Raw genomic sequence first — 14,978 nt, 5'->3', positions numbered from 1 at the left:
TGAGGTGTGGCCCAGGGGCTGAGGACTTAGGCTGGGGACTCTCACGAGTGAGGGGTCCCATCTTGACTCACCACCTACTGACTCTGTGATCCAGAGAAAGTCATCTACCTTCTCTGAGCCTCAGCTTTCTCCCATGTCCAAGGGTGGGGGACATGTCCAGCTGCCAGCCTGGGTATGAAGGTGAAGCCTCAAAACTCACGAGTGCTCAGCATAGTTCCTGGGACAGCATGTACCAGTAAAGGTGATTATCATTATTACTGTTCCTAATGAGACAGCCATCCGCTCGTCATGGCGGTGCTGGTAATAATTGCATTGGAAGCTCCCTGTCCCCGCCTGCCATAGGAGAGTGTCTCATGCTGACTGGGATCACAGGGAGTAAATGTTAATTAATGATTTGGCTGAACTCTGACAAACAGTTCAAGGTCTCAGACTGCTTATCTTTGAAAGAAAGGACCTGGTTGGGTGTGTGTGAGCCCATGAGTTTTTAATATCATTCATGTGTTTGTCAGTAATTGCAGGGGGAGAGGATTGATGATGGTCTCCATTGGGAGGGACTGGGTTTCAGGTGGTGCAGGAGGCCTTGTGCCGGTGAGGTGGGAGAGGGCACAGGATGGGGCCACCAGGAGCTGGAGGCCCAGGTCTGTGTTTTCAGGAGGTGTGAGGTGTTAGGGGACAGCTGGGGAGGCTGGGGAGCCTTAGCAAGACCACGTCCTAAATAACGTGGGCTTTTGTTATCACCAGTACAAATTAGAATTCTGGTTCTGTTTGAGAGTCTCCTGAGAAAAAGAAGAAAAGAGGGTCAGAAAATCTATCTAGGGATGTAAAGAAGGAAATTAGGTCCCAGGAGATTGCAGGTTCCAAGTATGATGGGAAATTCAGAGCCAACTTTCTTCTGAGCTCCTTGTGAGCATTTTGGTCTTTCAATAAAAGCAGTTCATTTTGTGAACCTGAAAGAAATAGTCTTTGTGAACCTATTTTACAGATGGGGAGACTGAGGCCCAGAGAAATGGGGCAACTTGCCCAGGGTCATGTGGATAGAAAGTGGCAGAGCCAATAGTTTCCCCCTACACATCAGGCTATTAGGGATGGTCCTGTTGATATTATTTGTTGTGGGGGGCACCTGGGTGGCTCAGTAGGTTAGGCACCCAACTCTTGGTTTCAGCTCAAGTCACGATCCCAGGGTGGTAAGATTGAGCCCTGCACTGGGCTCCATGCCCAATATGGAGTCTGCTTGAGATTCTCTCCTTCTCCCTCTGCCTTTCCCCCTGCTCATGTGCACACACACACTCTCTCTAGATAAATAAAGAAAATATTTGTTTAAAATACTATTTGTTGTTGGTATTGGGTTAATTTAAGTAGAAATGGCTGTCAGACTACCCAGTGGCTTTATGCATGGGACCAGAAGTGGTGGCAGTGGCCCTTCTGTTTCCCATTTGTGACTCATTCCTCCTGTAACTAGGAGGGAAGAAACCAAGCCCCCCACCCACAGTGTGGCCCTCAGTAGCTGTGTGGACACTGTGCCCTTGCTGACTCCCCAGGCTTCTTGAGTAAGGCTGCTCAGCATAGCGATCTCCCATAATTAGAAGGACTTACATAAGTAGGTTGACTCTCCTTCCCAGGGAGAAGTTGATTATCCTTAGGGGGTCATATTCTGCAGGGTGGAGAAACATTCTATCTCTGGATACCACCGAAGTTTGTATTCACAGGAGGATAGGCAGGATTAAGTGACCTTTATTATGGAACGAAAAACTACTTATTTGTATATTCTCCACAACCACCCTGTGAAGTAGGTGCTGTCATCTCCTCCTTGCTTGATGAATCATATGAGGCCTAAAGAGGTTTAACTTGCTTAAGAACACATAATAAAAGGCTTACCAGGAGATTTAAACCAGATAGGCTTGTTCCATACTAGGTCTGTTTTGATAAGGGAGTGCTATCCATCCGCCCATGCGTCCATTTCTGAACTCACGTCTTTACGCTCCCTTGCACCCATGAATCCAGTCATCTGTCCATTTATCCATCCTTGCATTCCCCCCACAATCCCACTCTCCACCCCTGTGTCCATCCGTCCTGCAGCCGTGCATTTTTCCATCCATCCATCCATCCATCCATCCATCCATCCACCTGCCCACCTACCCATTGTGTCGACTGTGTGTCCAACATGGTTTTCCGCTTCATCCTGGGGAAGAAGTTTCTCCATATGCTTTCTGAAGCTGGAGACCTCCATGCCAACACAAATCCCTTAGCTCCTTAGAAATATCTGGGCTTCCTTCTGCTACTCCTAGGTTCGTGTTCTTGAGAATGCTGCTATTTCGGGCAGGGCCAGGGTACTGTTCACCTTCCTCACTCTATAAACCTGCAGAGTGTTTTTCCCTTCAAAGACCTCCAAATGTGCAAGGCTGCAGGCTCTTCCAGAAAGAGGAGACTCTGGACTTTCTGAAACCTCATTACAAGTGTTCCTTAATCCAGAGATTGGGAAACTGCATTAGTTTGGCATGGTTTTACTTTTTTAAACTGTTATACAGTTTGTGTGATACATCTAAAAATTATGTAATAAATCTAAAACAGATGTTCACAGAGCATTTTGTAAGGAAAGGAATTTTAATAGAAATAGGCCAATTTGATTGTAGATAAATCAATTAAGGAAACCATTTAAATCGTCTCTGAAGAAGCCGTGTTATGAAGAGGCAGTATGGCCTAGCCATTTGCATATTTATTTAAGTGCAAAGCAGTGAAAATCATTTAATTATTTTCCATAGCCTCTGTTGTACATCAACCATTGGGAAACAATCTCACTTTTCAACTTTTTTTTTTTTTAATTTTTATTGTGGAAAATTTTAATCATAAAAATTCAGACATGTACATATAACAGTCCTGTTATGAACCACCGTGCACTTGGTACTCGTTTTGAAAAATGATCAGTTAAACCTGTATTCATTTCTTCTTTCTCACCTTGTTTTCCTACTCACGAGTTTCAAGGGCATATTCCTCATTCATTCATTTCTTTGGGTCAGAATTCCATTGTGTTGATATAGAAATGGAATGAACTTTTGAATGTAAGTGTTTTACTTTTTCATCGAAATTTAGCTTTTTGGGGGGTAGAGCATTGGGAATTTTCTGTCTTTTTTTTTAATTTAAAGAATTTCAAATCTAGTGCAAAGTTGAAATCTTCCCTTTTACTGACCAGTTCGTAGCATTAGGACTGGCATTTTTCTGTGTGTGCTCTCCCATGAGAATCCTTGGAAACTGGGCAGATTTTTGTACCTTTGAAGATATGTAGACAGTGGCGCATGGCTTTAGACCCCAACAAATAGAGATTTAGGTCTCAACTCTTAGCCCCACATTGGAGGCTGAGGGAGCTTACTGCGGGTGGGAGCAGGGAGGGATAATGGGCTTTGTCGATTCCAATCAGTTTTGGACGGGAAGGAAGATTTTTGTGGTTGAGAGAGTTGTCGTGGCCTTGTGATTAAGAAAATAAGTTGGGGGCAAGAGTGTTTCAGATCCCAGCTCTGCCCTTATCAGCTTGGAAGTTGGTTGGGTGACCTAATGTCCCCGAAGCTTCATTTCCTCCGTGTACACTGGGGATAGAAGGAACACCTGTTGCCCTGGATTGTCGTCGGGGGAAAATGAAACGGGACCACCCGTGCCCGGCGTTTAGTACCTGGCCCATGAGTGTGACTAAGCGTTCATATTATTACAAATAAGGGTACATGTAGCACAGTGCTTACCATGTAAGTGCTCCATAAATGTTACTTACTGTAAGTAAGGGTGAAAAAGTCACACCAAATTGGTCTTTAAATGTCTGATTTTACTTTGGTGCAATGAACTGAATAAAGAACTTTAGTGAAAGCTCGCCATGTGATTTCAAGCAAGAGTCAACCTCGGACGGACAGACAGATGCCACCAGCGGGCATGGCATCACACAGTTGTCATGGGAAATCGCCGAGTGCCTCTGGTTCCACTCAGTGGTGTCCTAAAATAAGCCAGCCTTCCTGAGCACCCCTGGGAAGTGTCAGCTTCCAGTGTTGCGCAGCTCGCCCCCGGGGTTGGGCAGGTGCTTCTGTCATGAGTGTGGGCTTTGTCCTCTTGTTCCCTGGGACTAATTTCTCTCCTCTCTGCTTTCTTTCCTCTCCTTGCTCACTTTCTTATCTTGTGTCCCAGGTCGAAAGGATTGTAGACAAGAGGAAGAACAAGAAGGGGAAATGGGAGTATCTGATCCGATGGAAAGGCTACGGAAGCACGGAAGACACGTGGGAGCCAGAACACCACCTGTTGCACTGTGAGGAGTTCATCGACGAATTCAACGGGCTGCACGTTTCCAAGGACAAACGGATCAAGTCAGGGAAGCAGGCCAGCGCCTCCAAGCTCCTGCGTGACGGCCGGGGCCCATCGGTGGAGAAACTCTCCCACAGACCTTCAGAATCTGGGAAGAGCAAAGGGACTTCCCATAAACGGAAGCGCATCAACCCTTCCCTGTCCAAGCCAAAAAAAGGCTATTCAGCCAAGCCCCCCGCGGGAGGCGACAGGGCCACCAAGACAGTGTCTTACAGGACTACCCCTAGCGGTTTGCAGATAATGCCGCTGAAAAAGGCTCAGAATGGCATGGAGAATGGGGATGCCGGCTCTGAGAAGGACGAGAGGCACTTTGGAAATGGGTCCCACCAGCCTGGCTTGGATTTGAATGACGTGGGAGAGCAGGAGCTGGCGGAATGCGGCGTCAACCACGCGGCATTGGCAGAGAACGGCCTCGGTACGTGGCTTGCCTTTCCTTCCTCTGTTTGAGGCTTTTCACGCAGCCCAGGGAGCTATGTAAGACCACGCTCCTCCACCATCTACCTCCACCCCAACACCCCGGACCCTTAGCTGGGTAGTGATTCCCCTTCCATCTCTCTCACCGAGGGCTAGGTGGCCTTGGCCGTGGGCCCACTCTGGTTACAGACACCTGTGCCCAGGGCGGGGGCGGGGAGGCCAAGCCACTGAGGCTCCAGCCAAGGCCTGTAATGGGCTGAAAATTCCTGACTGCTGGAACACACCAGGGCCATGGGAACCCCTCCCGAGCCCCTGTTGTGAGGGCAGCTCTAAGTCTCAGGTCACCCTCCGGGGACCCGAGACTCCTGTCCCCAGAAGACATGCTTTCTGCCCTGGGCAGAGCGTGCTTTCTCATTGAGTCCTCGCAGTATGGCCCAGAAAGGCGGGGTCTGCCCTCTCCTCAGACCCAGTCTGGACTTGAAATTTTCCAAACCCGTTCTTAAGCTGGAGCCTCTTGAGCCTCCTCTGTTGCTGGCCTGGGGGGATCTGGCCCCTTGTCTGCAGAGGTCCTGGATGGTGCCCTGACCCCACCCTCTGCCTGTTCTTTGGGTTTGCACCTTCTTCTTCCACCATGAAGCAATCCAGCAAAGGTTACAGAATTCCTCCCTTTTACCAAGTGCCCACAGGTAAGGTTAAGGAAAGGGGAGGCAATGACCCAGGTAACTAAAGCTCCCAAACCTGACATTTCCTTAGTAGTGAAATTACTCCTTGCCGGGGCCTTAGCAGCCCAGATCTTCCGGGTCAGCCGACTGTAGGGGTTGCAGGCGCACCCCCATTTCTCAGATACCCCATGGTCTGGCTGGTGGCGTTTTTCTCTTTTGCTGCCAGAACCCCAAGCCTCGGGATGAGCGTGGACGACCCGTGCCCAACAGAGAAGGGACATCTGACACCCTGGTCGAACCGGAGTGTATGTGGGCGTGGGGGTGTGGGGCGCAGGTGGGACAGGCTGGCAGAGCTCCCAGGAGGGGGCGTGACGGAGGCAAATGCACAGGAACACGGTGGCGATGGCGGAGTGCGCGGTGCTCAGGGCCTGCCCCCGCCGCGGCGAGCGGGGGTGTCTTCAGGGAGTCTTGCTGGGGAATTTGAGCGATCTGCTTTGAGGTTCCTCTTTCTCCAGAGAGAGGAATTTCACCCAAACAGGATTTATTTAGCAGTGTCTGCCCCAGATTGACTCACGTTCCCGTCTGGGGATCCCTGATGCTCACATGACTCCGCCTGCTAACATATGTAAAAGCTGTTTGTTTTAAAAATTCATCTCTCCGGGAGGAGTGGGCTTGTGTAAATGAAGCCTGGCATAAACATCCGTGTTTGACGCTCCCCTGACAGCTGCCCGGGGCGGAGGAATTCCCTGTCTTGGGGAGGACGGCTGCTGGGGGGGAGATTCTGAGGCTCCTTGGGTGTGGACGCAAGGAGTGTGGCCCTGATGCCCCGCACCCCGGCTGGTGGCCGTCCTCTGCTCTGCTCAGAGCGTGGCTGCCCGGAGAGTGGCAGGAGAAGCACGAGGAGGGACGGTTTGCTGACTGTAGCCACCGGCCTGGGGGCGCAACAGAGAAGCACACCGGTAGAGAAGTGTAGGTGCGTGTCTCATTCTATGTGACTTTCCAAAGTGGGGCAAGCTCCTAGCCATGTGCTCTCCATCTTTGGGCCTCGTGGATGCTCCCTGGTTCATGATCTGCCACTGGGACACGGTGCCCCACAGCCAAGCGGGGGAAGGTGAGGATGAGCCTGCTGGCCTTGTTAAATCCCAGTCTTCACTCCGGAATGCTTCTCTAAACTTTTCTCATCTCTGGTCTCTTATTGGCCTTATCCCCCCCCGCCCCCCCGGACGTTGAATGTTCTCTACTAGGGCGTGTACCCGGATAGCGAGCAGCAAGCTACCTACCTCTGTTTTGTTCTGTTCTGGGTGTTCTCAGAGGGCTCTTTGGTTAATCACAGTGCGTAGTATTGGTGTCCTTGACATTCCCCTGTAACGTTAAGGCTGAGGTTCTCAGATTTTATGTGTGTACGATTATTTGGCGCCTTGTTAACAATGACGGTTCCATAGAATCTGACTTACAAAGTCTGGGGCAGAGCCCAGAAGGTGGGTTTTTAATAAGCACCCCAGGTGACTCTAATGCATTTGAAATGTGCTCTGTGGCAAAATGGGGGCGGCGTTAAGGCTCACATCAGATGTCAGTTTAAGTCAGTTCATTGCTTTTTAAAATTAAAAAAAATTTTTTTTTTTTATCTTTAGCACTTCCTAAGGGCTAGTCACCACACTAGGTGCTTGGAGCAATAAAAAGATAGGTAGGGACTTCTCCCAGTATGATGAGAGTGGCTGGCTCCAGGTCAGCGTTGAGAGGTTCCTGAGGCCAGCTCAGTGGAGAAAGTAACATGTATATTACACGCATGTAACATGCAACATGCAAGTAACATGTACATTACACGCATTACACAGCTTTGCCAGGCCACATTCACATCCTCTGTGATCACTGGGCTGATAAATTCTCCAGGCACTGTCAGCCTTTAACACTCTAGTTAGAACTAGCTTACTATCGTAGGTCTTAGAATAACGAGGAAAAGATTGGGAATCCGTACCGAAGACAGAAAGTGGTTTGGGGTTCTTAGATCAGACTCAAAACAGAGGGGTTCTGTGGTTCCAGAACTTGTCAGCAGGGGGTCGGAGGTGTAGTCAAGTAAAACCTGGCTCTGCTTATGATTTCAACCAGAGAAAAGCCTCGTTGAAGCCGATATCTGTACCCATGCAGAGATCTGAATGTTGTCTTCCTCCCCACCTTTCCCCACCTCCTCTGAGGATCCACTTCCTTGTGGCTCGAGGTGAGCCCATGGGGTCTGTAGGTAGCACAGAGGCGGGATTATCTTCGGCTGCCAGAAGGGGCTGGGGAGATTCTGGCTTCACTTTCCCAGCATTTGTTTTGGGGGTGGGCCGTTGCTTTTTATATGATTTTAACTTCTCATTGGTGAATTAAGGTTCTGCATACAGAAAAGCAACTTATGTAACACGTTACTCATTTACTGCTGACTTCCCTGATCTGTGCTGTGGGAACAAATGCTAAATCGGGGCTCTGGCGGGTGGTGTTTTGGTTTCAGCCTGCATTTTCCCCAGCAATGTTTGTGAAATGTGCGCAATGACTGTGTACCGCTCTTGATTCGGACTCCTCTGGTAATGACAAATGACTCTGTGGTCCGGAACCATCTGCCTCAGTATCCCTTGGGGAGCTTATTAGAAATGGGCTCCACCCCAGTCGAATGAATCCAGATCTCAGGGGCAGGGTGTGGGTTATGCATTTCCAATGCGGAATTTTAACTATACGGTCATCGCAGAGGAAGTATTTGGTTTCTCCGCAGTAGTTCAAGGATCCGTTTGCTGGTAGAGCCGGTCACACGTTAGATGTTAAACTGTGTAAGTGTGAATGGGATTTGGTCCCCCAAAGGTTTATAACCCCATCACTTCTCCTTGCTGACGCACTTTTCAACCAGGCATCTCTCTCTCTCTCTTTCTCTCTCCCTCTTTCTATTTCTCTAAAATAGACCAGTTTCATCTGTATGGAAAAGCTGTTTTGTTAGCTGCCTTCTCTCATGGCCTGGTCCAGGAGAACCGGTTGGCATGCTCTTGTCTGAGCGCGCCGAAGCACCAGTACTTTCCAGATTCAGTGAGCCCCTAACCTGTCAAAGCATCCCTCACTTCAAGCCAGCATTCTGCCCTTAGCACGAGCACTGCCCGCGGGCGCACAGCGTTCTCTGTTCTCTGAATGTCCCTGAAGCTGGTGAGCTTCGAGCGCTGAGGCTGAGCCCGTGGCCTCGCGTGCGCGTATCTTGGAATTCTGAGAAGCTGTTCCCTTGTGTCCCGATGACTGTTGCCTGTCGTGCGGGCCCTGCAGCTCAGATGCTGCTTGGTTCAGTGTTTTCAGAATGGTTCCTATCATTGAATGAGTCACCCCACACAAACAGGCAGCATTTGCCATTTCTCTCTATTGATCTTTTAAAATGATCTCAGCTTTCACTTCTATGATGTTTGTTTATCTCTTCCCATGCCTCTTCCTGCACGATTTATTGTTTTGCCCTTCATTGATCATCGGGGAGTAAGCGTGTTTTAAGAGCAACTCAGGACTCAGCAGGAGCGTGGTAGGGCCCTGTGGCTTCTAAGAACTTAGGGCTCTACACATGGAGCCGGCAACAGAGTTCCCGAAGGGTGTGTCAAAACACAAGGCTGTTATGCCAACCCTCCAGGGGTCTGATTCAGTGGAGGTGGACTAGAGCCCGGAAGTCTGCCTTTCTAGAAGTTTCCCAGATGCTGCCGCTAGTCTGGGGACCCCACTTGCAGATCCACTGCTCTAGGCTAATGAGCACCAAGAGGGTTGAGATGAAAATGGCAGTTGTTGGTCCTTGACTGAGTGGAAGCCCTTCTGCTCTGGACCCTGAGTTGTCATCCACGAGCATCCTAATGGGGAAAGTTTGTGAAATGAGTTAAGTTCAAAGTTCTATAGGATAAGAACTCCTCTTTGATGAGGCCTTGGGGTTTACAGAGCACTTTTTTTGATTCTCATACGGTCCTGAGAGCTAGCTGTGGCTGTTTCTACCCATTTTACAGAGGAGGAGACCGAGGGTACGTGTGCCCAGATTGGAACAAGGAGAGAAATCCAGACGCTTCGACTCCAGAGCTGGCCTCTGCACCACTGCCCCTCTGGCTCGCGGGCAGTACAGGGCAGTTCCTAAAGCCCTGACCCCTGACAAACACATGCCCTGAGTGCGGAGGGTGGGAGAGCTGGGGCCGGGCGTGCTGATGGGGCACTTGAACTTGCCCTTCTTCCTTATTACTGGAAGGATAGACTCTTTCTAAGCCTGAGATAGTGGGACTAACTCTGTGCCATTCAGTTTGAAACCCTGGATAAGATGGTCAATTCCCTAAAAAACAAAACAAAACAAAAACAAATCAGAAAAACAACTTAAGGAAGGCAAGGACAATGAACTCAAGGATGACCAGAAAACCTGAATAGGCTCTACAACTATTAAAGAAATCATTAACTGAATCATCACAATGTTCTCATAAAAATAGCAGCAAGAAGGCCCACAAGGCCCAGATGGTTTTATAGGCAAGTCTACCGAATACTTCAGAACAGATTAATCCCTGTCTTATCCAAAGGATTACAGAAAACAGAAGAAAAAGGAGAAACACTCCCAACCCCTTTGAGGAGGCAAGTGTAACCTGGATTTCCAAGCCAGACAAGGAGGGGAAACGCAAGAAAATCACAGGTCAGTTCTACTTAAGGATATAGTGCTGAATGTCCCGGATACTTCCTCAAAACTAGAAGTTGCTAGAGAAACTTCTCACTCCGTGCCCTGACCATGACCCCAGTTCATGACCTTTAGAGTCACACTGCTTCTTGAGGTGCCCAGACTGCCTCCGGAAGAGGCCGAGGGGAAAGTTGGCTCCAAGTGCCACGGTCCACGGCCACCAGCCACGGAGTGAACCACGTCAGTGGCCTCTGGTCCACGCAGGTGTCTGTCTGCCCCGCCCCAGCTGTTCTGCCAGCGCACTTGAGACACCCGCCCCCAGGCCCACAGACGCTGACCAACCTCTGGGTTATTCAGAAGTGAGTCGTTTTCCAAACCAGTATCAGCAACAACAGCAGCCTGGGGGGGTTGTCTGGTTTGTCTTTCCAAGTGTGGCCAGTAAGTGACCAGGGGCTAAGGAATGAAGTTAAACCTCTCTTACGGGGTAACGTGAAGACCTTTCATCTTGGCCACTGCCTCAGAGCAAAAGCGCCAGACGGGGATGGAAAATCTGACTGTCCCCTGACCCATGGCAAGTCCAAGGGGGAAATCAACATCGTGGTTGGTCGGTTCCCCGCTCCTGGATTAGGTTTTTGGCATCCAGAGAAGCTGATGTCAAGATTCGGAGATCGACTCATCACTTTTCCTTGTCAGCTCAGATACTCTTTTCCCCTCTCAACTACCTCAAAACAAGTTTTAGGAACTGTTTCCAAGTGGCCATTCATTAGTGGTGAACCCAAGCAAGTGGGGAAGCAGTAAAGCACCGCCACACCCCATCCCCCCAGAGGGTACAAGCAGCAAGAGGGTGCCTTGTCTGCAGAGTAACAGAAATTGGCTTGCCAACTCCTCCTCCCCGTCGGCGTGGACCCCCAGGCCTGAGGCTTACCCCCACCTCCCAGCACTCAGACAAAAGCCCAGTTCTCTTTGATGATTAGGGCAGTGGTGGTGCTGAGCCCCTCCTGGGTCCTGCACGTGGGATAGCTTCCAGTCCCCTCAGCGTTTCTTAGAGTTAGCGACGGGACAAAGTAGCCACACAACAAGGTCTGCCGTGATTGGCCTTGCCTCTGCACAGGAAGACGGAGGCTCAGTCGAAGAGGTTGAGACACAGAGATCAGAGGGGAGAGCTTGAGTGTGGTGCCAGGACCGGCGATGCTAAAGCTCTCAGAGGACTCTGAACAGTTTTAGGTTTTAGGAAGGAAAAAAACGCACTGCAGCGATTTAAGTTCAAACCAGCACATGTTTCCCTGTGTCCTGGGGCATGATTCTGGCCAGGACCCCTGGGGCCTGCCTCTGAGACATCTTTAGTGGTTCCAAAGATGCTGACTTGGGATTCCGAGGAAGGGGAATGACTAGCAGTGAGCGATTTCCCTCTGGGCCTCAGATTAGAAGGAACACATACCACACACACAGAACTAGAATCTGAGGCCTCACTGAGAAGGGGACATCCAAGTAAAGCCTGGAAATGGTGAGAACATCTTGTTTTAACTTAAAAAACCCATTTTTATCAGGCTTGTGGCTCTGCTTCCCTTTGAGGTGCCCGGAGTTTTCTAGCATCCAGACTGTCCTCTTCCTGACGGACATGTGTGCTGCCTCCAAAGACACCCTCTGGCCAACCCTAGCGATTGCCAACTCTGTCCTGCTTTTCCAAGCTCTGTCGTTGTGATTTCAGTTTACAAATGAGCACGAGGGTCTTCTCGTGTTTCTGCTGGGGTGTTCCTCTCCCCGGGAGTGGCCCAAATATCGTCTCGCCACCAACACTCAGTGTGGTGGGTAGATGAAGGCGTTCGTCCACGTTGCCTCTGGCAAATGGCCCACCCTCTCTGGGCCAAGTTCTTCATTCCTAAAGTATAGATACTTGTGAGGTTGGGGTACAGAAGACATGAACTCCTTCCCAGAAAGCTCTAAGAATTTTACCTGCCATAGGGTGGACATTTGGTGAATATTAGCTTTTATTATTTCACACCCCTCCCAGTTTTCTAACTGGATCTTTGTGTTTTCCTACTTGTGTTTTAGAGCACTCAACATATTGTGTGTATCAGGGCACCTGGGTGGCTCAGTTAGTTGAGCGACTGCCTTTTGCCCAGGTCACGATCCCTGAGTCCTGGGGTTCAAGTCCCTCATCAGGCTCCCAGCTCCGCAGGGAGTCTGCTTCTCCCTCGAGCTCCCCTCTCATGCTCTCTCTCTCTCACTCTTTCTCTCCCAAATTAAAAAAAAAAATACTATGTGTATCCGTCTTTTCTTATAGATGTTTACTCATCTGGTCCTCTTTGAGTGACTACAATATACCAGACACTGTTTAGACAAGTAATTGCAGTGCCTTGTACCACAGAGAGATGAGAAGATGATCTTGAAGTAGCTGTGGCCAGGGATGCCCAAGCCAGCTTGGGGAGAGAGTTAGAGAGGGCTTCTTGGAGGAGGTGATGCACAAGCTGATAGAAGGAGCCAGAAGGAGCCAGGGAGAAGGCTGGGATGGTGGGGGTGTTGACGGCAGGCTCAGGACCACAGCCAAGGATCCACGTGTGGGGGCTTGGAGCTCTATCACAAGAAATGTGGCAGCCCAGGCAGTTGTAATCTAGCCCACAGGGGAGCCTGAGGCTCCGGGGGGTTCCATCAGGGTCGGCTAGAGGATCAGACAGGGGGAGCCTGCAGTAGGAGGGTGTTTTTGGATTCCTTCTGGAAGAGGCTGAGGAAGTCCTTCACACAGCCCACACTTTCCAGGGCCTGTGGAGCCTGCCCATCCCGGCGTGCCTGGCACCGGGTGCACACCTGTCTCCCTGTGCTCTAAGTGTGTGGGGGCGGCCCGTCTCTCCTCTTCCATCGTGGCTCACCCAAAGGCGATTCCCCGTGTCGGTTGGAGTCCAGTTTTGCTTGCACATGTAGAGCAGTATTTTTTCAATGACAGCATGGACCTCGGTGTGTAAGGGTCACAACCTGATCACCTAGGTGATCTCTGCTTGCTTCGATCCCTGAGAGCCTCCTGAGCCCCATGAGGGCAGGCGTGGTCTCTCTTTTGCCCATGATAGGTGCTTAAGAAACACCTGCCGAGGGAGGGAGTGGATGAATGAACGGACACAAGAGAGAAAGTGAGAGTCCCTCGCTGCTGTGTGATGTGGGTCCTGTGCCAGGTTCACGCCCCCCCTCCCCCCACTATGTCAGCATCACCCCCACTGGGGGCTCTCCCGTGTTCTCACATTACGCTCCCTGCTCCTGGGGACATGACACACAGAGCTCATGTTTTGTCAGGTTCTTTGCAGCAGCAACGGAAGGATCCACTTCCCCTTGTGTGTCTGACAGTTGTTTTTACCATCTGCCGTGAGGGCCCGACTTGCTACGCTTCTTCTCCCTTAATATTCACGGTGTCTCGCAGGCTCTGAATTACAGGCCCGGGCTCCCCCCGCACCGCCCCTGGCCCTGCCCCCCATCAGGGGTACTAAAGATCCATTTCTCAGAGTGCATTTCCTTTGGGTTGCACTTCCGTGTTTTGCATAGTCCTTGGCCGCGGAAGAGAATATGCAGTAGACTTCTTAGTAGAAATCCCAGTGCAGGAAGTGATTAGATTTTCCTTTAAACTTGCTGTGAACTCTGGAGGTAGTAGGGCAGGGATGGCCTTGGAGCCAGAGGGTCTGTGAGTCAAAGACACGGTCTGCTCTTGTGGAGGCACCACCCCTCCCAGTAATTCTAAGTAACGCAGGAACCTCAGCTTCCCTGAAATTCAGGACATGTCCGGAGGCATCATTACAAAATGCCAGATGATGGCTAACGTGATGAAGTATGATTTTCAAAAATTCATCCATTTGGGCTTTTCTGGTGAATTCAGGGATTCTGGACTCGGGGACAGTGTGGGGCTGGGACAGCGACCAGCCATGAAATAATTCCACGCGTATGGAGTTCGGGTGCATGTTGGGTACTTTGAACTCTTTGTGACACTAGTGGGTGCAGTGACGGGGGTTGTTTTCAACTTCAGACCCCGCTGAAGATCCCGACCGCCCAGCCTTGCTTCTGTTGAAAGACTGCTGAATCTGGTTCCTCCCGATGCGCGGGACATGTGAACCTTGCACCCACTACCCTCGTCTTCCCTTCTCAGGGTGCTTTCAGAACCGTCCACAAGGCATTAGGGATCTTGGGTGAGTCAACCACAGACCAGGAAATGGCTCTCATGCATGAGAACTATCACTTTCTCTTCTAAGAACTGTAGCTGGGAAACCCTAACCCTGCCGTCGACAAAGCGATGGTTTCGCTCAACTGTGGAGCTGATGAGTCTTCGCTTTTATTTATTTTAAGCCTTCTTACTGCCCCTCTCTGCCATAGTTTGCAGCTGAAGGTGCTCCAGTGTGAATTGCCCTGCAGGGGGTCCCAGCTCTTCCTCCTCTCTGTGAATCTGTCTGCTTCCCAAGGTGCTGACCTCGACTGGAATAGTAGAGAGGATGGATAGGACAGGTGGTGCCTGGGCTTGCGTCTCTCTTGGGGCCAGCAGCAGACTCCTGTCCTGCTGTCTGGCCTCTTGTTCCCACTTCTCCTTCAGTCAGGAGATGGAAACTTCCGTAGGTCCTCCACTACAGGCACTTATTCCTTTGTCGGCTCATCAGGTTCAGCAATGGCCTTCTGGGCTGTACTGGTCCTGGAGATTTAAGAATGCCCAACATGACCCTTGTCTTTATGACTCTGAGGGTGAGGAGGGAGTCAGACAGTCAAGAAAAGGTATGTCAGGACTGGCAAGGTATGCAAGATAATCATCCTGCAGCAGGATTCCCTCCTACACTGTCCAGTATGGTGGCTACCGGGCACATGTGGTGAGATTTCAGTTAGTTAAAATTAAACAAAGATTTTACAATTTCAGTAGCCATGTGTAAATGTTGGCTACTATATTGGGTAGAACAGCATAGAACATTTCCATC

The 14,978-nt window shown here is 50.2% G+C and overlaps 1 protein-coding gene across 1 annotated transcript in view; it reads left to right on the top strand.

Moving 5' to 3' along the window:
• CDYL2 (chromodomain Y like 2) overlaps nucleotides 1–14,978 on the top strand; it is a 165,578-nt gene that overhangs the window by 104,425 nt on the left and 46,175 nt on the right. Inside the window, exon 2 of the mRNA XM_045076333.1 lies at nucleotides 4,162–4,750. Coding sequence (XP_044932268.1) covers nucleotides 4,162–4,750 — 589 coding nt within the window. The remainder of the gene's footprint in view (nucleotides 1–4,161; nucleotides 4,751–14,978) is intronic.

Source organism: Mustela putorius, unplaced genomic scaffold, assembly GCF_011764305.1.
Source record: "Mustela putorius furo isolate JIRA1106 unplaced genomic scaffold, ASM1176430v1.1 tig00000174_pilon_pilon_pilon, whole genome shotgun sequence".
Taxonomy (NCBI): Eukaryota; Metazoa; Chordata; class Mammalia; order Carnivora; family Mustelidae; genus Mustela; species Mustela putorius.
The sequence above is the reverse complement of the archived record's forward strand: the minus strand, read 5'-3'. Positions and strand labels throughout refer to the sequence as shown.